Source organism: Leptosomus discolor, chromosome Z (genome assembly GCF_034619465.1).
Source record: "Leptosomus discolor isolate bLepDis1 chromosome Z, bLepDis1.hap2, whole genome shotgun sequence".
Classification (NCBI taxonomy): domain Eukaryota; kingdom Metazoa; phylum Chordata; class Aves; order Leptosomiformes; family Leptosomidae; genus Leptosomus; species Leptosomus discolor.
In genome coordinates this window covers 4,063,151-4,085,156 of record NC_141419.1, presented here as the reverse complement: position 1 = coordinate 4,085,156, position 22,006 = coordinate 4,063,151, and the positions used below count along the sequence as shown (strand labels likewise).

The following is a 22,006-nucleotide window of genomic DNA, read 5'->3' as shown; positions in this document are numbered from 1 at the left end:
TTTCTGCTGGTTTTTAGGTAGCGATAGGTTTAGCTGTAGAGCAGGGCTGGAACAGACGGGGAGCACCTACTCCATCCTCGCCAACGCACATCCCTGGGGGGACTTGCTGAGGCTGCTGGAGCCCCGTGACCCCCCCTGAGGCTTTGCCCTGCAGCACGCAGGCACCGGGGGGGATGGAGAGCGGCTCCCCAGCTGCTGACCTGCTCTGCTCCGGTAGTTTTTATGGTGAGGTGGTGGTCTCTTCTTGGGAGGGTAGGGGGAAGGACTTTTAGTTTTTGGCTAGCAACGGGATCTATACAAAACTACTTCAGGAGAATGGCTTTTGTCTGAACGGGGTAAATGCAATAGAGCGCACTGGGCCGCGCGTCTAAGCGTGGGCCTCGGTCCCGCTGCCGCGTTGCGGGGGGGCTGCTGGCCTTCCCCTGGCACCCCAGTTGTGCTGGGGAAACTGCTGCCCCTTCCCCCCCCCCCCCCCCCTAATTCTTGTATCTGTCTTGAAGAATCGTGTAGGACTTTCCCCCCCCCTCTCCCACAGTTTAATGGTTTGGTGATTTTTCTGCTAGATGTCTAGTGTGTATGAATACCTCTGTAAATCTTTCCATTTTCTCTCAGTATTCTCCTTGATTATTGTTTACAAAATTAAGACAAAAAATTAAAAAAAAAAAAAGGAAAAAAAAATAATAATAAAAATAGCCAAAGCATCTAATAGGTAACGGACCAGGGAGACAGGATCTTCTCTGTATACTCTGCCTTGCAGCTCTGTGTGGGGATATGAGCTCTGTACCCATCCCTGTCCTAGGCTAAAGCAAATAGCAAATGGCTTAGAGAATCACTCAGGTTTCCCCCGGGGCCGGAGCGGTACCGGGATCCAAGAAAACAGGGATTTTTATCTGTAAAGGGAAGTCACGTTGGAGAAGATGGGATTGATTCGCATCTTCTCGTTGCATTTGCCATTGTGGTTCTTCCCGTATCTTGACAATAATTAACTAAATTGCTGCATCATCCCCCACCCTGCCCATGCTCGGCTTGCAGGCGCTGGGCACTATGCATTACGGGAGGGTGAAGGGCGGGCGGATGAGGCTGCACACTCAGGGTCCTGCTGTGACACGGGAGCGTTTGAATGTACGAGGAAACGCTGTTCCTCACGAGAGGGTGTCTCCCCTGGTGCGAAAGCCTTGAGTCACAAGATGGTCTACGAGGAGACGGAAGAATGTAATCCATGTTTACTGCTAGCAACCAAAGCTTGTTTGTGTCAAACTCGTGAATTTTTATAAAAGGGGGTGGGAAGAAGGGAATAATCGGGGTGGCTGTGTGTGGCTCAGGGGTTAGCCCCAGCTGCACTTTCCAAAGAGATTTCCTGCTGGAGTCCCTGCAGCAAGATCCCCAGTTCCTGTTGCTGCAGGTTTTTCCCCCCTCCTTTCTTTTTTTTTTTTTTTTTTTTTTTAAATTTGTTTTTTGTACCAACTATGTAAAATGTGTTTTTTTTTCTTTTCTGGAAAAAAAAAAATAAAGACCGTGGACAATGGCTGCTGGTGATGTTCTGTGTGCTGTTACCTTTTTTTTTTTTTTTTTTTTTTCTCCCCTGGGGTTGAGAAGCCCAGACCCAAAATAAGTCCTGCCTGGGCAGAGGGGGAGGGAGTGCTGTGAACTGGGGTACCCCCCAGCTGCCTCAGCCTACAGCTCATAACCAGCCCAGCCACGCTGCCAGCTTCCAGCCCCCCCTAACCACCCTGGCCTGGCTACCAGCCTGCAGCCACCTCTCCCTAGACCCCACCTATCCCCACAGCCCCCCACAACCAAATCAGTCCCACTGTCAGCTTACAGGCACTTGTGAGCACCCCAGTTGCACTGAGCCACCCCAACTTGCATGGCGCTGTCAGCCTGCAGCTCCACCCCAAACACCCCGGCCCTGCCATGACCCTGCAGCCCCCCATAACTGCGCTGGCCCTGCTATCACCACACAGACGCCCCATAACTACCCCGGCCCTCCCATGACCCTGCACCCCCCCATAACCATCCTGGCCCTGCCATCACCCTGCAGCCCCCCCCATAACCGCCCCAGCCTTGTCATGACCCTGCAGCCCCCCATAACCGCCCCGGCCCTGCCATCGCCCTGCAGTCCCCCCATAACCCTATAGCCCCCCCCATAACCGCCTGACCCTGTCATGACCCTGCAGCCCCCCATAACCGCCCCGGCCCTGCCACTGCCCTGCAGCCTCCCCATAACCCACCCGACCCTGCCATGACCCTGCAGCCCCTCCATAACCACCCTGGCCCTGCCATGACCCTGCAGCCCCCCCAAAACCGCCCCGGCCCTGCCACCTCCCTGCAGCCCCCCATAACCCTGCAGCCCCCCCATAACCGCCCCGGCCCTGCCAGGCTGCCTCAAAACCAAGCCGACGGCCCCCGTCACCCTGCAGCCGCCCCACAGCCACGCTGGCCCCGCCGTTGGCCTGCAGCCCCCTGCTCCCCCGAGCCGCTCCGGCCCTTCTAGGCTGCCCCGGAACCCCCCCGGCCCCGCTGCGGGGCCTCCACCCCCGCAACAGCTCGGCCACCGACTCCCGCGCTTCGCTCCGCAGCGCCGCTGCGCATGCGCGCGAGCCCCGCCTCCTGCCCCGCCCCGCCCCGCTGCGCCGGCGCCGGCGGGTGACGCAGGCGGAAGGGCACGTCACCCTCCGGTGGAGGCTGAGGCGGCGCCGGCGGGCGAGGTAACGGGGCGGTGGCGGCGGTGGGTCGGGCCGGGCCGGGCCGGGCCGGGCAGCCCCCCGGGGCGGGGGGTGGTGTCTCTCCCTCTCTCCGGGTTTCTCCCGCTGTTCGGCGCCCGCTCGTCCTCCCCTCACGGAGCCGGGGGAGACCTGAGGGACGCCCCGTCCCCGCCGTTAGCGCCCGCTTCCCGCCTCCCCCTTTGCCTGGCGGGGAGGGCCGGAGGGAGCCTGGCGGGAGCCTGTCTCACTCACGGGGGGGGGGGTCTGGGTGTCTCCCCCCCCGCCCCGACCCCTTTCTCCTCCGCGTCTGCTCGCTGCCGGCGGTGGGTGGCGGCCGGGCTGTCGGGAGGGCGAGCTGCCTCCCGGGGAGAGCGGCCGGGGGGGGGTTGAGGCCTCCTGGCTGCACCCACCGGGCTGGGCGTGAGCGGTCGTGGCCTTCCTGGTGCTCCGTCCGTGGCCTGTAAGGAAGGGGCTTCTTCGTGAAGCTGATTTTTTTAAGATGACTGTGTGAAATCGTGCGTGAAAGGTTGATTATTGCTGTTAATAGCCAAAGCCGGCGTTGGAAGAGGGTGTGTTTTCGGCTCCAGGGGAGCGTTAAGAGCTTTAGTAACGGAGCCCGAGGTTCAGCGGTTCCTCGCCTTCATGTTTTTGCGGCTGTGTCTGTGGCTGGGCAGCCTTTCCTGAGGGAAGAGGCAGAGAGCGCCCGTGTGGGAAATGGGTGCAATCAGGGTAATTTGAATCTGATTCTGTCCCTAGATGGGTACCGGGTGGTTGGATCTGGACTGTTGCCCGCACAGCCCTCTCTTCCTAGCTGCTTTGTCCACGTCTGTCAGGGTTCCTGGCTGAGAGAATGGAAGATTAACGTGGAAGTTCAGTGAGCTCTTGGATCTTGTTAGCTCAAACCAGGTCTTAGCATTTGATGTGCAGATAACGTGGTTAAAACCCTCGGTATTTTTACAGCTGCTTGTGAAGGAAGAGAAATATCAGTGGTGACACAAGTGCAGGGTAGTTGGTGATGTAAATGTTGCTTCATTTGAAGGATTTCCAACAACTCCAACACAAAAGCGTTGAAGGTCAGTTTGTGCTGCTGCCACCCTGTGACTCCCCTGGTGGTAGCCCGAATTGTGGGTCTGTACTACCTCACCAGCTAGCTCGGCTGGAAGATGCAGTTGTGTTTGTTTTTTTTTTCTTCCTACCACCTAGTGCAGAATCCACTCTGATGACACAGGGCTGGAAAATTCCAGAGCTCATTTCTCAGCTCCCCCATTGCTTATCAAAGTACTTGCACAGCTGATAAAAAGGGCTCCAAAGCCGCGAGTCAAAGCTCGTTTTTCCAAGGTGGTGGTTTATAGTGGTTTGGGCTCAAGCAGAATCTTCTGTACCTCTAACCCCTTTATTTTCATCTTCCCGTTGAAAAAGCAGAGGAGCTGTCGGTAAAACATGTCGTGGATCAGAGAGGGCGAGCTGACCATCATAGAGAGGTTTTGTGCCAACGTCATTAAGGTAAGGAACAAATTTGGTTCCCTGTGGTAAAGAATTGGTGGGTTCAGAGTGGAACTGTCTCTGTGACTGCTCTGCTCTAGAGGCAGCGTTGCTAGAAAGGGTGCACGTTAATGTTGTACGTCCCTAAACAGCACTCGAGGATGGAAAATTACTTAAGCTTAGTCTTGCAAAGGAGCAAGGCTGTAGGCAGCGCCTGCCGATAATGAGCTTACACACCCAGGCTTCCCTGGTCTGTGCCCTTGCTGGTGAAGGCAGGGCGCGGGAAGGAGGGAGAAGAGCAAGAGGGTCAGATGATGAGTCTAAGAAACGAAACGGAGTTTCTCTTGATTAGAAAAATAACCAGTTCCAGGAAAATTCTGTCCTTGCTCAGCAGAGTCTTGAGACTGCTGATGCTGTCCTCGCAAAAGCAACTGCGCAGCCCTAATGAGGTCAGTGGAAAGGAATACTCCTCTTACGTGGGCGAAAGTCTTATGACCTGTGTTTGCTTTCTCTAAGTTTATTGTGTCTGTGAAAACGCCCTTGAACTCGAACATAAAAAAATACCTGCAATTATGGCAGCATAAAACTGCCCGCACCTCCCCGTGGCTGCAGAGGCGGCGGTGGCAGCGCCGCTCGCTCTCTCCCGAGGGCCGCAGTTCTCTGTCGTGCGACAGAAACGGGGAGGGCAAAGTTGCATTTGAGTTTAGGCGACTGTCAATACTGACACGTTTTTTTGGAGACCCTGACCCGGGCTTACCAAGGGCTAACTGGCATCTTGCCCTTTCCAGCGCCAGACTCGACGCTGCGCTCCTACAGGCAGGCGGCGCTGCCGGGAGCGGTGGGACTAAACGCCCTGCGATGCAAGATGCCAGCGCGGCTGTTCGCTTTCTGGTCCGTTGTGTTTCTCTTTGTTTTCTAGGCGGGTCCGATGCCCAAGCACGTGGCCTTCATCATGGATGGCAATCGCCGTTATGCCCAGAAATGCCACGTGGAGAGGCAGCAGGGGCATTCGCAAGGCTTTGACAAGCTGGCGCAGGTGGGGAGGGTGTTTGCTGCCTTTCGGTTGTGTGTGGGAAGTTTGAGCCGTGTTCCCCGGCCGACTGGGTTAGTGCTTGGCTGGTGTGTCGTGTTCCTCTTCTTCACTGGAGTCAGGGCTGTGCTCGGAGCTGACGTTCGTCGCTGGGGTTCCCAACTTCAGCTCCTCTCTCTCTCTTCCTGCTGTCTTGCAGAGTCATTCTAATCAGCTTTTTTTTTTTTTTCTTGTTCTGTTTTACGCTTGATTAAAATACCTGCCTTGCAGATCTTGAAGCTTTAATTCTGTGAAACAGGTTGAATTTCCTTGAAAAAGGTTTTGAAGGGTACGATGTTAGATAATTTATAATGTTACCTACAAGAATTGCTTTCCCTGGCTGGGTTAGTCCCGTGTCTGTTATGGATTCTTATCCTTAGGTAGTGATGTTTTCCTCCTGTTCTTTAAAATGAATATGAAATTCTCATCAAGTGGGTTTCATTGTCAGCTCTTGGTGGTTGTTTCTTTTGATGCAGTCTTGGCATAGTGGGACATGACAGGAAGGTTTTAGCAGTGGAGAAGCTGGGTCTTGCTGACCCGTCTGAGCCTGCTTCTCTGACTTCTGTTTGCCATTGTATTTTGTCTTCTTGCAGACTCTACGGTGGTGCTTAAATCTGGGCATTCGGGAGGTCACTGTTTATGCCTTTAGTATTGAGAACTTTAAACGCTCCAAGGAGGAAGTGGATGGACTAATGGATCTGGCAAGACAGAAATTCAGCCGCATATTGGAAGAACAGTAAGAGTGCTCTCATGTCTGCATCCCGCAGGGTGGAACTACAGCACAACATGATTAAGAGGTGTTTACAGGGATGTTCCAAGGTGTGAAAACGGGTTAAATGAAGGAAGCTGTTCTCTACCTCCAGCTAGAGATTTGTGTTGCGGGGCTCTGCCTGCCTGGGTGGAATCTACAGCTCCTGAGCGTGCCCGGTCCCCCCGCGCAGCAGATTTCCCTCTGTATCGTGCGGTGATCCCACCCGAGCAGATGGGACAGGACAGCTTTCAGATGAGCCCCGCACAACTAGAAATCCCTGCTGGGCGCTGGCGTGCGAGGGGCCTTGTTTTCATGGCGTATCAAAGCCTTGTCTTAAATTCTGTCGCGGTAGCCTTGGCAGGTCGGAGTTTTGCTCGGCAACTCGAGCCTTCTGCATACGGGCACGTGGTGTTTTCAGTCACTTGTTGGAGAACTAGTTCACGTGTTGTGCGTAGAGAAACGAGTAGAGGTCGGAGTGAGCAGGGAGGGTGTTACAGAGCCCCGCTGCCCAGCGGATGCGTTTGTTTCCCCGTGCCCAAGTGGTGCGTGGAAGGCGTCCTTACCTGGTTGAAGTAAGTGTGAAAGGCAGCGAGGGGACGCAGCTGGGAGAATGGGCAGGAGAGGACAGCGTGTCTGCTAGGAGGAGTTGGGAAGGTCAGGGCTACCTGAGCTCTGCAGTACACCGTGATTCAAAGAGGCCGTTTCCCTGGTTGCTACCCCCTGCAGCCCTTCGTCGGGGAGTTTGTAGCAGCAGATGCCGCAGCAGGAACCTGTAGGATCCCACGGGGTGTCCTGGCTGCTCAGAATAACGCTATAGCAGGCATGGATGGCTTCCTGTCTCATCTGATGTTCACTCTACCACCCCCATCCCACCCTCACTGATACGTTAGTCTTTCCTTACACCAGAAAGCAGTTGTGCCGCTCTGTGGGTGACCAATAGTCATCTTAATTTTTGATTAGTTATAGGCGCCCAGAGTCTATGGCTGCACCCTAAGTTTTCTGTATGGATTTTCATAACTTCAGGTAGGAATGCCTAATCTGTGATCATTTTCTAGTCCTTTGGTTGTGTCTCTACCTCAGGAACTCATATGGGGAATGATCAGTTTCCCCTCTATGGACTGGTTTGGGATAATCAAAGCTAAGCCAGCTTTCAACACCTGAAAAACATGTGGTCATTTTGCCTCTTTCTGTTTGTTTGTTGTTGTTTTCATTCGGTGGATGTTACACAATGCAAACGTGGCACCTGTGCAGTAGAGACTGATGTGTTTTCTGTAGTCCTCACTCTTGTTGTTGGGTGTAGGGAGAACTTGAAGAAGCACGGTGTGTGTATCCGTGTCCTGGGGGACCTGCCACTTCTGCCCTTGGATATTCAGGAGCTGATTGCCCAAGCAGTGCTGGCAACTAGGAACTACAACAAGTAAGTAACGCGCAGTTTGAAGTCGCTGATACCTCACGTCGTCGTCCTCTGCCTGAAGGCTGAGGCTTGGCAGACATGCTGTGCCTTCTTTTTATCCCCCTCTGTCCTGCCGTTACACGTAACTGTTGTAGGTACTCTTGTCTCTGTCATCTACTGGACCTTCCTGAGATTAGTCTTTCACATCTTTCTCCTCTTTTCAGATGCTTTCTAAACGTCTGCTTCGCATACACCTCGAGACACGAAATCAGCAATGCTGTCAGGGAGATGGCGTGGGGCGTGGAACAAGGACTGCTCGAACCCAGGTAACTCTTGTCTTCCCAGATGAAGGCTGCCTGTCTTGCCACCTACGCTTTGTTAATAACCTCTCGGAAGCCAAGTGGCTTTTAAAGAGAGCTCATTAAACCGGTGTGACTGGAACAAATGACTTCAAGTTACTATGCAATGTTTGGTTTTTATTATTTCAGTTACCGTGGTGATAGATAGACAACCAAGACAGAGGAGAAATTAGGTCTGTGTCTTAAGTTAGTTTAAACGTGAAAGGCAGATTTTTATGCCACCACAATTGGCCGCTTGGCTGGCAGTCTTGGCCGTGAGGTCAAACAACAGATGACTCGCGAATACTGAACTGTTCCTCCAGCCTGGAGGAGATGGAGTAGTTAGCACGCTGCTCTCTGCTCCAGATGGGAGTCCTCACCGTCTGGTTCCACCACTGTGTTATATTTCAAAGAGCATGGCAGGGTGGGGGTGCTCTGGGGGGCTGAGAGAGTGTTTGAAATAGCCTGTGGAGCGGACAGCAGGGTCCATCAGAAACAAGTTGATGACTGGTGGTGGTACAGCTCCACCACCCGGTTTTAATCTGCAGTCCTGTGTTTATAAAAAAAATAAGTCAGTAATACCGATTTAGTAGTGCCACCCCCATTGGGTCAGGAAAGTGATTTTGATAAGATGCATCTGTCTTTTAGTGACGTGTCTGAATCGTTGCTTGATAAGTGTCTGTACACCAACAACTCCCCCGACCCAGACCTCCTGATTCGAACCTCTGGAGAGGTTCGCTTGAGTGATTTCTTGCTCTGGCAGGTAAAGTCTTTGTTTTCTTCTTGAAATATTCCATTTTTACATCACGGAGTGTTCTACTGATACCAGGCATGAGCTGACATGAGGGCTCTTAAACGCTCTCTGCCAGGGGTTAGGTAACTTCTTGGATGGACTGAGTGCTGGGGCACCTGTGAGGAATCTGTTTCTTGCAGTTCTGTGATTGCCTAAAGTACCTTGCAGCACAAATCTGAAATTGTGTCATCATGAAAACACTTCATGAGAAATCACAAATTAGTCAAGCTGGCAGCAGTCAAGGAAATCATGACTTGCTCATCCTTTTGCTCCTCTTCTCACATTTAGGTAATTCCTCATTTGATGGGTAAATTCCTAGCTTCGATTAATTTAAGCTAGCAGTATGTTTCCTGGGATGAGGAAATCCCAGGAAGAATTTCTAGATTGCTGGGAGAAGTGTTTGACACATGTCAGCTGGAGGTGTAACCCTGTAACACGTACAGTAAGGTGCATGCCTGACCTGTCACAGGTTCAGAGGCGTATTTGACTTTCACGATGAAAGAAGACTCTGCCAGACAGGTTCTGAGGATGGCAAAGTCAAATGGGCATGACAAGGCTGCTAAGCTAAAACTTCGTAAGTTCTTAACACATAAACAGTTGTGAATTTGCAGTTACAGCATCCAAAGCTGCTTCCAGTTCCCTCTCTCCTGTGCTAGGCAATATTGACTGGTTTGTAACCCAAACTTCGCCGGAGAATGTTTAAGTCGAGCTGCTTTGTTTAAAGCCAACCTTTTGTTTTGCATGTACAGTTTGGAGCCAAAACCCAATTGCCTCTAAGCCACCACATCAAATGTTCCTCTTCCAAGTGATTTCCTTGGCAAGCTCACAGAAGTTGTCTGCCCTGAGTTGCGGTTGCTGATCAAGGCATCTCTCTCTCCCCTCCCTGTATTTTTGGGCACACCTCTCCCCTGGATGGGGGTCAATGCTGCAAACTAACGTTCTCCTTGCTCCTCTTGGTGGTAGTCCTGGCAGAGACACCTCAGAGACTGAGCCTGATACTGGTGAAGCATTACTGAGGAAGGCAGTGCTCGGTGAGGCTGCGTGGCATCGTGCCCCTCTCCCGTGCCCTGGCTTGCAGCAGAAGCAGCAGAGGAGAACGTCTGCTTGTGCTCCTGCCCTGCCAGCTCACGCCAGAGCGTTAGTGCAAACTGCCCTTGGCTAGCCATCGCGGGCGTCCTGACAGCCCCAGAGCAGAAGGACCTTGTGCTGTTCAGGATGATTCTCTGGTGTCAGAGAAAATGTCCTTATGGTGTGGGTTTTTTTTTTTTTGTATATAATTGACACTAAGGTTTTCTGTAGCATTACAATTTTGAGAGTCATGCAGAGTTTTTGTAAGTGTTGGATTTTGTAGTAATCGTCATAGGAACGCATTTACCTGAAACTTTGAGGGACTTGATGGTGAAAATAGGTTTTAACTTGAAAGCTGTAGGATATCTTCAGCGCACCACAACGCTCAGATTCGTTAAGCAGTTTAAATGCCGTGAGTGGGCAGAAAGGAATATCACGAGATGTCATTTGATGAATGGCTTAAATGTCACGTCCTGATCCTCAGTTCATCTGTTATTCCCTTAACTCAGCCTTTGGTAGTCCAGTGTTGCTATTTTAGTTTTGTTATAAGTCTGTGGTGCTTAAGCTATTAAAAATACCTCTGTGAAGACCAGCGTAGCATTAGAAAGACTTCTGCTGGTGTCTTTGCAGGAGTGGATGACTTGTCCCAGCATTAAAAAACTAATCAGAAAGATTCTACATTGTGCAATTTCAAACTCTCCTGGCTGGTATTTATTTCGAGTAGAATCTGGTAACACAGCCTAGGTAAAAATCTTTGTGGAGAAACTGGCAAAGTTTGACCAACGGAGCTGCATCTTGATGACTTGTCCCTCGCTGGATGATTAAACTGTTGGTGATCTTGCTTTCTGCAGACATCCCATTCATGCCTGGTGTTTCAGTCAGTCCTGTGGCCAGAATATTCCTTTTGGAACTTGTGTGAGGCTATCCTTCGGTTCCAGATGAACTACAGTGCTTTACAGGTAAGGGAGCCTTAGGGAGATGGAAAGTTCAACACAATGTGTTACCTGCTCAGCAATGTGCTGGAGGTCAGGTGAGAGCGTGCAGAGTGGGAACAGAGGAATTGTTCGCTGGGGGTGGTTAGTTAAGATCTTGTTTCGGTAGCAGCTAATCTGGGTGTGTTGCCTCTCCTTGTGCCTTGTTACAACATCTTAGCGCGTGGGCACTCCTCTACTTTCGGGAATACCTGGAGTATCTGAAGTTGCCGCTGTCTGTCTTGCTTATTGCTCGTTCTGCCAGCTGGCATTATCTGTCCCTGCTCCTCAGGTGGCAGGACAGAAGGAGGAAGCGTTCCTGGTGTGCTACAGTGTAAAATCAGCCAGTTTAACTCAAACCACTTCATCGGTGGTTTCAGCAAAGACTGCTGAGTTCACTCTGGAATGAGCAGGGAGAATCGGCACGCTCTTCCTCTAACTCTGCTGTTGTTTTAGGGTTGTAACGAGGGGGTTTAGAGTTTCCTTTCTGGGAGCTGAAGTGAGGCTGCCTGAGCCGTGAGACTGCGGATGAAGGTCCTCTTTCTGGTGGGTCCAGATGTGCCCACTGAGGAGATTGTTCCTATTGCTCGTTGTCATTGTTCCTCTCAGATTTGTCGTTGTGAGCCCTCCCAGACTTGGTTCAAATAAATCTGGCCAACTTAGTAGTGATTTAGTAATCTGGCTATTTTTAAGCAAAACAACTCGGGGGAGATCTGTGGGAGAGCAGCTTGTAGCACAGAGACAGCAGTAACTGGCAGGAGGAGGAACTTAGTGTGGTGACTCTTACCTCCACCGTATCTGGTTGCTGAGTGTGTCTGTTCCTTAATTATTTGAGTCCTCTGTTTTTTAAAGACAGGCATTATATTGCCCTTTTCTACCTTCAGGGACCTTACTCTTCTCTGAGAGTTGTCAAAGAGGTTATAGACAGTCATGGTTATGGGTGAATTTAATCGGGTCCAAGTTCTCCACATCCTTAACGCCTTTTGTTCCTATTTCTGCCCCAAGTCTGCCCTTTTCCTACCAGCAATTCATTGTATTAATACAATTAATGGCAATTCACCTTCTGCATGAAGAGGAGAGAAGAAAAGGCGGCAGTGTTTGTCGTTGACATTAGCTTTGCCTCGGTCTTGAACAGTATTGAACAGTAAGGTCACTGTTCTGCCTTTGCTCCTGGTGCTAATCTCTGATGGGTAACAAATGCTGCTTCTGTTCCTCGCTGGGCTCATCTTTTCTTAGTTCTCGTTCGTGGCTCTGTGTGTTCATGCGATGCTGTTACCGAGGTTTCTTATGATCCAGATTTGGTCGGTTTTCTTGCTGTAGGACCCACCTTGCAGCGCAAGGCTGCCCTTTTGTCAAGGGATGCAGCCCAGCTGTGCAGAAGGGAGGACTTCTCCCTCAAAGGAACAACTGAGATTGAGGAGCTGGTTTTTTTTTTTTTGCATTTGAAATAGGTGAGCTCGAAAGCCAAAAGTATCTGGAGCTCTCAAATTGCCTCGGTGCAAGGTTTGCTTGTCAGTGAGGATAGTGGGGCTGTGGGTTGACTTGCTGAGAAGCCAGAAGATATTACAGCAGCTCCGTCTACTTGGGGAGAGTGCTGCTGTGTTGGGGACGCTGGAGGCAGTTAGGAGGTGGACAGGCAGCTGGATGGAAGGTTTGACAAGGTACATAAACCAAACTAAAACCAAACCCCCCAAAAAACCCCACCACAACTTGATTTGGAGGTATTTGACAAAGGATATCCTCCTTCCATCAACAGCATTGTGTTTAATGGCCATCTTCTTCATTTTCCAGTTAGTCTGCTGCTCAAGGGAATCTCCTAGCTGGTTATTGCTCACCATTTAGTCCCAGGATCAGCTATAACCTGATTTTGGTACATGGTAGACCCAGGGAGAGAATGCAGGTGTCGGTTGGCAAGTGTGCCCTATGGAAGTGGTCATGCTGAGTCTTTTCTGGTGAATAGACAGAATTTCACTTTGTTCAAGGGTAGAAATCTTATGCTGAACAGGCTGATGATCTTTGCATTTCAAATAAGCAGAGCTACAGCAGTGGAGTGCTATTAATTCAGTGGGCTTTCTGTAGCTGAGGATATTTCTACTCTCCTTCCCAGCACAACAAAAGCTAATTTACGGTGCCAGAGCTGAGACTACTGACTTGGGTGCAGGGGAAGTATGGTGAAGAGTGAGTCAGGCTGTCATTAGAATAATTATTTCTTGCTCATTTGAAAGGCCAGCACTCCGTTAAATGTGTGTTTGTGTCAGGTTATGTCACAGTGACCAGCTTTACTCTTTTTTTTTTTAAGATGAAAGCTTAATATTCCTGCATGCAGATGCGTTTTTGCTGTTGGAGGCTGCAGGCTAGGATATGTGCAATGAGAAGAAATCCAAAAGTGATGTTCTGCAAAAATATTTCAAATACTTGAAGGATAGGCGAGGATAGCTACTGCCTTTACCTTTCTCCTGCCCATCCTGCTGTGTCTCGAGCCGGTACATTATTAGATCACAGGCATTTTGGAATGCTGAGCCCACTCATGCTTTTATGCTGATTAGCTCAATTCCTGAACATCAGCTCAAAGAATTGCCCTGTAAATCGTTGTTCTGAATCCCCTAAAACCTTTCAGCTGCCGTGTGAATACGATCAAAGATTCTGTGGTGACACTGTTGAGGATGGCTTGGGTGCAGGTGTGTGGTTTAAAAGTCCTCTTGTATCCTGTTCCTCTCTGATTCCACTCTCTGAGGGTTCTTCCACAATCTATCCTCACCTTTACCTGTTTTAACTGGGAGTTAATGCTGTGAGCAGACACGGGTCTGGGGAGGAAGGTCCAGAAGGATATCCCTGTATTTTTTTATAACCAGTCAAGCAGGCTGCCTCAAAGCAGAAGGAGGCACACACAGAGCCACCCTTCACTTAACCTGCAGATCGATGGCCAAGCAGAGGCTATCTCTTCCATAACCTCTGCTGCCTTGCATCTGTACCACAGGTGAGCTGAAGGCCTGGTAAAGTGCTAACGCTCTACTGCTTTTCACTCTAGAAGGCCAGAGACTCCTACATGGAGGAAAGGAGGCGACAACAGATGGAAAGGGATCAGGCTTATGTGACAAAGAAGCTGCAGCAGGAGGGGTTTGCATCCCACGGAGACTCGCGGCGCCGACGGACGCTGTTGCAGAAATGCACCGCCATGCGGGAGGAGAGAATCCAGGGCTTTCTGCAGGCGCTAGAGCACAAGAGAGTGGACTTCTTTGAAAGATTGTGTACGGTGTCTGCATGACATAGGTGCTGGGTTGTTCTTGGGAAGGGGGTTTTGAACTGCGTTAGAGGGAACAGCTGCTGCCCAGAGGAATTCACTTGGTGTGGTTCTGCGGGGGGGGAATGCAGGGCTGCTATAGGACTTTACGTCCCCACTGGCCCCGTCTGAGGGCCGGGACAGAGTACTGTGAACCTTTCTAGTTCTGTGAATGCTGCTGAGGAAGGTGATGCCGTCCTTCTGTCTCACCTCCCTGCCCCTGAGGATGGAGAACACACACACCCCGCCATACCTCTGCTGCCTGGTGCTCCACAGGCCTGGGTATTTTTGGTGACAAGAAGTTAACTGCAATGAGCTTCCAGTTCTCTTGGGCTCCTCGTGAATTGGCCCAGGCAAACTAATTCAGCCCTCTTAAATCAGTCTGGACTTGAATTTTTTCCATGGCTTTGCAGCAGTGAAACTTCTGTTGAGATTTCCTCTGCTGTCCCGTAAGGGGAGCCTTGCTTTCTGTAGGGAGAGGGTTATTCCTGGTGTAGAAGGGAGCCCCGTGCCAAGCGGTGGCAGAGAGATTCCCCACTCCCTGCTTCATGATGACGTCTTGTCTTTTCCCCACCTTACTCTGCTGGTTTTGATGGATCTGCTCTCAGCTTCCAAAGAGCTAAAGCGGGGTGCTGTCAGCCTTGCTGTAAAGAAAAAAAAGATCTTCCAAAGCTTCCCCGGGTCCTGTGATCCCTTCTGAGCAGGGTATGTGGGGAAAACCCAAATGCTGGTGTTGGAACAGGCTGGCTGTGCTTAGGAAAGGCCCTGAGCAGGCAAGGAAAAGGGATTGGTTGGGAATGAACTTCATGGCTTAAAAAAGAAGTTAGCTAAAACCAGGTGAGGGATACAGTATGCCAAATTCCCCGAGACCTCTCTAGAGCTATGACTTAATGTCCTGTTTCCAGGGAATGAGGATGGACTTGGTTCAGGAATACAGTAGCCAAAACCAACCTCTGAGCCCAGCCAAAATGGTTTAGAAGGGCTGTTCAGCTGATTGTAATGGGAGTGGCCAGAGCAGCTGTGGAGTGTTGTTTGTTCTCAATTTTCCACCGGCAGGGAGATGGACTAGCTAATTTCCAAGATTGTTTCCGTCTCTGATTTCTCCTGGTTTCCGTCCCCATGATCAAAATAACTGAAAATGTCTTGATTTGTGTTTCTAATGCACATACAGGTGCAGCAGTACCGGCTATTGCTGTTTTTTAAAGTATTCCTTTTTACCTCCAGGTAAAAACTAGAAAATGCAGATTTAAAAGACTTGTAAGTGCTGCAAACTCAGCACTTTGAACGTGCTTGTAAAGAGGGTAACTACATTGTTAAGTGGTGAATAAAAAGTATTCGTACCAAACTTATTTTAAAAATAAGCTGCCCATTTAAAAGTATGTAGAGCTTCTTATTCTAAGGTGTAATGAAGTTGATATCCAGGTCTGATGGAATATTGTTTAACCTGTGACAGACTCCTCATCTGATTCCTTTTAGACTGGAAATGATTTGAAGGCTGTGTTCTCTTTGCAGTCTAGTGTGAGCAATTTGCTGATAGCCCAAGGCCTGGCTGAATGAAGCTCTGTGCGTGTACCTCCTCTTGCGTAAGTACTAAACAGTAGCTGGGATAAAAGTGTGCCAAGATAATGGGAGCTGTCGATTTTCAACTTCTTTTGCTATATTTTATTTTCTCTGCCTTCACATTTCAGGAAGCTGTATGTGGAAATAGTTTACTCTCCATGAGAACGAGCAATCTCCAGTCTGTTTTTTCAGGGTGATGGGGAGACTGTCTTCTACCTGAGAATGTGGTTTTGCCTTTTTTTTTTTTTTAAAAAAAAAAAAAAAAAAAAGGTTTTCAGTTGTGTTGTGATGGTACAGGTGACCGAAGCTACAGCGGTGGTTTTCCACAAAGTAGTAGTACTGTTGCAGGTGTGGTAATTGAAGGATCTGGTTTACAAAAGGCTTGTAGGGAAAGTTTTAATCCCTTTTGTGAAAGCTATTGCTGTGGTAGGGGAGGAGAAAAAGTCCTTCAAGGAGTGGAAAAAGGCTTGTGTTACCTGATGGTTTGTTTATTCCACCTGCATCGGTTATTCCATTGAAATACCAACTCTTGCTGTAAGGCCTGCTTCTTTAGAGGGTGGGAATATGTTATACAACAAACTCTGAGTTTCAGGAGTGCATCTTTCCGGTGAATCTTTGTGGAAAAAGAGCTACGGGCTGAGAATTTTCACTTCCCTTAATTCATGTTTATATGGTGAAGCTGTGAAAAATGACCATGACTGGAAAAATGCGCTGCTCTTGCAATTGAGGGCTGAAAAAAAACCCCCTGAGATTCCCGGGGTGGGGGGGAAGTGTGCTCCTTAGGGTGTTTTTCTGGATGAGGTTCAATTAAAAGGTTAAAAGTTCTGGGCACGGTGAAGAGCAATTGGATTTGTAGCAAACGGGCTGTGCCTGTGCCCAGGTGTGAGAAATGGCCTCTTGTGGGAAGGAGCCCAACTTCCCAAGTCACTTCATGCAAGCAGCAGGCACCTGTGTGAATGGTTTTAGTGCTATTTTCTTGCATTTTGGGTTTTATTTTTTGGTCTTTTTAGCACCGCCTCACCCTGTCCCTCACTTCTCTTTGGGTATAACACTCTCCATCTCCTTTTTTTTTTTTTTTTTTTTTTTTTTTTTTTTTACAGGAAAAAAACTGCTCACCATCAGTTCCCGGACCTGCCGTGCCTCGGGGAGCCCCGGGCGGGGGGGTGGGGGGGGCCGTGCCCTCTGCCGGCGGAGGGGCCCCGCGGCGGCGGAGGTGCTGAACGAACAGCTCCGCTCACCTGCGCGCTGCACCGCGGGGGCGGGTTTGCGGCTCCCTGCGGGGGGGGACGGACAGACGGACGGACACCGGCCCAGGCAGGGCCCGTCGCCTTTTGCATTGCTGCTTTTCTCCTTTTCCCCCCTATTTTCTTGCCCGCCTTCCCGCCCCCTCCCCCCCCGCCTCTCCTCTCCCCTCAGCGTTTCCCGCCCGCGGAGCTCTGCGGGCAGGCGCGCGGCGGCGCGCGGGAAGGCGGCGGGGGGGGGGGGGCGCGAGGCGCAGTTGCGCGCGCGCCACCTCCTCAGCGCGCCCCCCCCCCCCCCCCCTCCCTCCATCCTTCACCATCCCCTCCCTCCCCGCCTGGCCCCACCCCACGTGACCCTGACGGGCCAATGGGAGGGCGGGGCGGTGGGGATCCGGCTGGAACCGGTTGGGCCGCGTCCGGCTCTATATAAAACTTTATAAACACCCGATTCAAATTAGTGGGGTCGGGAGCCAGCGTCGCCAGCCGGGAGGCAGCCCCGGCGCGCCGCCCGCCGCCCAGACAGCCGCTCCGCTCCCTTCCTTTTTCTTTCCCCCCACCCCCCCCCCCCACCCCTCCCCTCACTCCCTCCCCCGCTTCTCGCCGCCGCCCCGGACCGAGCACTCCCGGCTCCCCCACCCCACCCCCCCCTCCCCTTCCTCCGCCTTCTCCCTCCGCCCCCTCACGCCGCCCAGCCGAGCTCCTCTCTTCCCTCATACACACACACACAACACAACACAACACACCCGCACGGAGCCATGCCGAAGAGAAAGGTACGTGGCGCTGCCGGGCCGGGGGTGCGGGCCGCCCCACCGCGCCCCTCTTCGCCGTAGGGGCCTACCTCCCCCCCCCCCCCCGCTTTGCCGCCCGCGCCTGTGGAAAGGGGGGGGGGGGGGGGGGGCGGGACTACGCGCTCATCCCCCCCCCCCCCCCCCCCCGCCCGTTCGGGGCGGTAACGGTTGCGAGGTGGCGCGCGAGGCCCCAACGGGCGCAGGGGTGGGGGCGGGGCGGCGCGGAGACCGTTACCGGCCGCGCGCGCGCGGGGGACTAACGGCCGCGGGGGCCCTGCGGCGGGGAGGGAGGGGAGGGGAGGGGCGCGGCGAGCGGCGCCGGTCCGATCCGGTTGGTTTTGGCGGGAGGTTGGGGGGGGGGGGAGGGGAGCGCCGGTAGGGCGGGAAAGGGCGGGAAGCGACCGCGCTGCTGGCTGCCGGGCTGCTTTGCCGCCAAAACCGCCGCCCCACGGGGGCAGCCGTGGGCGGGAGCGGGGCCTCCCTGAAGGGGCAGCGCCGCTCCCCCGCCTCCCACCCCCGGGGGAGGTGTCTGCTCCCGCCCCGTCGTGGGGTGGGTCGGTGTGGGGCCTCGGCCCGGGGAGGGGGGTTGCCCCGTTGGTAGCTTGGCCCCGCCGGTTCCTCCAGCCCCTCCCCGAAACTCGGCGGCCTCCGGAGCGCTGTCCGCGGCCGCAGAGCCCAGCCTGCCGGCGGTGAGGGGCAGGTGGGGGCAGTCCCGCCGGCCCGAGGCGCGGTGAAGGCCCGGCACCCTCCGGGAGCGGGTTGGAAACGTTTGGTTTGTGGATGGGAGGGGTAAAAATAACGACTGGTGCGGGTGTGGGAGCTTAACTCGTCGGTGCGACTTACATTTCACGTCCTAGGCTGAAGGAGATACCAAGGGCGATAAGGCCAAAGTTAAGGATGAGGTAAGAAGTTCAAGATTTTGAGAAAGTTGGACCATAAAGTGTTGACGTTGGAAGAGGAGGTTTAACTTTGTCAAAATAAAGAGCTGGGGAGCAGGGGGAGGGTTGGTCGTAACTGATTCTGACTTTTCAAAGTATTAACTGTCTTTTAACCTCAACCATGAAAAATCTTAACTGTTGTTAGGTATTGGTAGTATTTAAATGCGACAGCCTCGTGTTTCTTGAGAACGGGGCGGGGGAAAAAGGGAACTATAAACTTAAAACATTAGTTCTGGGAATTTCCTGCTCTGAAATGAGAATTACTTTATGAGTTTTGGAGAGTTTGTATTCTAGCGCATCAAGTTCAATCGTTTTTCTTTTTAAACAGCCACAGCGGAGATCGGCGAGGTTATCTGCTGTGAGTATCCCCTCGTGGAGCAGAGATGTCGCACCGCGCGACAGCGTTCAGCTCGAGCATTCGGCAGGCTGCGTCTGCGCCGGAGCCGTAGGTGCTCTGGAAAGGCACCTCGTTCAGCTGAAAGTCAGTCACCGGCCTCACGAGCTGCCCCGCTGCGTGATGCTATGGGAGCTGGTAGAATAACTGACAAATCAAGCGCTTCAATTTCAAATGCTTTGATTTGCTTTCCAAAAAAAATGAACTGTTTGGGTTGAAGGCTTTGAAAAAGTAGTGTTTTTCTCTTAATATAGTTTGAATCACACAGGGTTGTTTTTTTTTCTCGCTTACAGAAGCCTGCCCCTCCGAAGCCAGAGCCTAAACCTAAAAAGGCAGCTCCAAAGGTGAGTCGTCGTGTCAGTGCTGTTATTGAGAGGTAAAGGGGTTATGAGCTTTAGGTTTGTCCCATAGTAACTAATAAAACTTTGACTAACAGCATGTGTAGTGATGAAATGGAGCTGCATCGTCACTCCTAAAAAGTTGCGCTGGAAACTTGTGAATTTCACGAAGCTTACGTAAAAAAACCCAGCAAAGCGAAGACTCTTCGGTCGTTGTCAGTCTCTAAACGCACAAACGCTCGTGGGTTGTGTTCCTTTCGGGCCAACATCCAGTGTTGGTCTTCACCCTTCTAGTCGTTGGATTCTTGCACTTAGTGACTGGAGGTGGGTAACGGGGTTGCGTCATCTTTCCTTCGCAGAAGAGCGAGAAGTTGCCCAAGGGAAAGAAGGGGAAGGCTGATGCTGGCAAGGAGGGAAACAACCCTGCAGAAAACGGAGATGCCAAAACAGACCAGGTATAGCAGCGGGTCTGGCAGCTTGTCTTGCACCAGCAGATTATTTTCTTCCATATCAAACGCAGACAGGTCTCGGCTTGCGCTAACGGAGGGGAATTATTGCTTGATTCTTTAGACCTCTTGCTTGCGACACATCTACAGGTGCGGGGAGGGGTGTTGCTTGGTGGGTAAAGAGTTAAAGTTGTCTTTGCCGGTTGAAGTTGCCACACGAAAGTTACTGTTCTGCCTCGCTCTGAAAATGCGTGAAGTTGGTGCATAATAAAGCAACTTCAAGTTGCGTTTTAGGGCACTTCAGACGTTAGATTTAATTTTGTTAAAAATTAACGGTGGCGCAGCCCAGGTGGGATTTCTGCTGTTCAGAGAACTGCAGTTGAGGAAAAACGAGTCCTCGGGCGTTTGGTGCGAGTGCCGGGTGTGTATTGACTGGTTCCCCTTTCTCTTTTAGGCACAGAAAGCCGAAGGTGCTGGTGAAGCCAAGTAAAATGTGTGAATTTTTGATAACTGTGTACTTCTGGTGACTGTACAGTTTGAAATACTATTTTTTATCAAGTTTTATAACAATGCAGAATTTTGGTTTACTTTTTTTTAAGCTATGTTGTTAGCACACAGACCGCTTCGTTGTTGTGTTTTGAGGGGGGGGCAGTGGGGACAAATGTCACTTAGTCTATTTCTCAGAACCTAAATTTTAATACAAAAAGTTTTCCCGGTCCCCCAGTTTTTGGAAGAAAGGCTCCTCCTGAACAGAGGAGGTAGGGATTCCTTCGTGCTGCACGTCTGTTAAGTTCTGTGAAGTGCATCCGAGCAAACCCTGAAGCTCCCAAGGTGCCCGTTGCCGACTCCAGCACCGCCATTCCTAACACCTTCTCCATTTCCTTTGGCGCCCTCGTTGCCTGCCTGGAGCCCGTCACTCCGAAATACGGCAAAAACGGCATTTTGGGACTTGTCACTCTTAAGTGCTTTGTCAGGTGATCCGGACTTCTGGTGTCCAGTTTGGGAGGTAACAGCTCCAAAAGGAGCTGCGCTTCCTCTTTTATATTGTTTTTCTTCAGATTGAGAAACCTGCATTTTAATTTTTGTCCTCTAAAAGTCAGGGTAGGTTTGTGAAGAGTTGTTAAACAACATGCTAAATGTGAAAGTGTCCACCCTCACTCTAAACTTTTCCCTCTACAAGTATGAAATGAAGATTCTTCGGGTTTATAGCAACTTTTACGTTTCGGTAGTCCAGGAAGGGAGGGGAGTTTGACAGTTGTTGTAAAATGTTGCAGATTGTAGCCCATGTCCTGCCTAAATTACCATGATTGTTTATGAAAAGTACCTTTAATAAAGCTGGATACGGTTTGGCTTGGACTGTTCTTAATGCCTTTCTAATTTCTCTTGCCTTTTTCATCTCTCATGTGGTTGATGTCACGGAATACTCGCTGCCGATGCGTTGGTATTCAGGCGATGTTTTGCTAATGGCCAAAACTTTAAGCATCTTAATTAATTCGGTCTTAATTCAAGTGAAAAAAGATTTCCTTGCCCAAAAGCTAGATTGCTGCGGGATGTTTTGGGACTCTTGGCTCACTAAGGCGGCCCGACGTGGGGTGCGCAAGGGAATCTCCTGAGATAAGTCGCCCTCCTTACTGTCTAAAAAGTAGTGCTGTACGGAAGGGGGAAGAATACACCCATCTTGCCGTTGTGGCGGAGAGAAGTAAATTTTGATGAGCTTTTCTTGGTAGCGAAACCAGAACTAGCGCCGTAAAAGTGATTATGTGTGAGATTTCTGCACTTAAGCTTGAGTGTTGTTGCTTCTGCTAATCGAATACAGACTGTGCTGTGGTAGTGACTAAGCAGGAAACAAGATTTGGGGCGTAAAAATGCACCATTTTTATAGTTGCTATTTACACAATAGAGCTGAGCCAAACCGAAACCCCTCAGCGTGTGCTTGTCCCTTCAGGAACTTTCTCGGAATATTTTTTCCATCTCTGCTTGGTGTTTTCTGGGACTTCAGTGTCTCTTCCTGAGGGAGTTCAGCGACCTGTTTCAACCTGTGCTGTTTTCAGCGGGAATCCCATGAAAACGGCCGGGGCAGAGTTTCACACGAAGGAGTGTTCGGTGTCTAGAAGTGTCCCAGCATGGCTGGACATAGGGAAAACAGCCAGTTCCGATGTGAAAGCCTTTTCCATCTCGCCTTATCGTGGCTGCTACGGCTTAGATTTGCCCTGACAAATGCAAGAAGCCCTGGGACAGCCACGTGTGGGGTCGAGATGTCGGAGCAAAGCGGAAAACGGGTCGAGGATTCCCAAGAAAAAGGCTGCGAAGGCTCCGTGGCGCTGCTCTGGTTTGCTCTGCCTTCTCCTGAGGAAGAGGCTGGTTGTAGGGAGCGAGAGCAGCTCAAGCCCCCGAGCGAGAGGGCTAGTGGTGGGTTGGGGTTCTAGATGTCCCAACGGGTTTTTAGGTAGG

At 51.3% G+C, this 22,006-nt stretch overlaps 2 protein-coding genes across 6 annotated transcripts; both read left to right on the top strand.

The window, feature by feature from the left end:
• Nucleotides 1–2,694: 2,694 nt before the first annotated feature.
• Nucleotides 2,695–16,547, top strand: DHDDS (dehydrodolichyl diphosphate synthase subunit). Of its 5 annotated transcripts, none has more exons than XR_015184047.1 (10): nt 2,695–2,708; nt 4,128–4,208; nt 5,107–5,223; nt 5,850–5,992; nt 7,308–7,424; nt 7,625–7,726; nt 8,387–8,501; nt 10,451–10,558; nt 13,599–15,433; nt 16,511–16,547. XR_015184047.1 is itself a non-coding variant. In XM_086478971.1 (10 exons), the coding sequence occupies exons 2-10, from the start codon at nt 4,146–4,148 to the stop codon at nt 15,365–15,367; spliced, it is 990 nt and encodes a 329-aa protein (XP_086335097.1). In that variant the 5' UTR covers nt 2,695–2,708; nt 4,128–4,145; the 3' UTR covers nt 15,368–16,447. The 5 variants fall into 5 exon arrangements, 3 of the variants coding, with proteins under 3 accessions (XP_086335097.1, XP_086335096.1, XP_086335095.1); XR_015184046.1 differs by lacking the exon at nt 16,511–16,547 and adding an exon at nt 15,539–16,447; XM_086478971.1 differs by lacking the exon at nt 16,511–16,547 and having other exon boundaries at nt 13,599–13,818; nt 15,363–16,447.
• A 772-nt stretch (nt 16,548–17,319) lies between these two features.
• On the top strand, nt 17,320–20,916 carry HMGN2 (high mobility group nucleosomal binding domain 2). Its single transcript, XM_086479607.1, has 6 exons — nt 17,320–17,421; nt 18,297–18,341; nt 18,706–18,735; nt 19,065–19,115; nt 19,469–19,564; nt 20,010–20,916. The coding sequence occupies exons 1-6, from the start codon at nt 17,407–17,409 to the stop codon at nt 20,043–20,045; spliced, it is 273 nt and encodes a 90-aa protein (XP_086335733.1). The 5' UTR covers nt 17,320–17,406; the 3' UTR covers nt 20,046–20,916.
• The last annotated feature ends 1,090 nt before the right edge of the window (nt 20,917–22,006 follow it).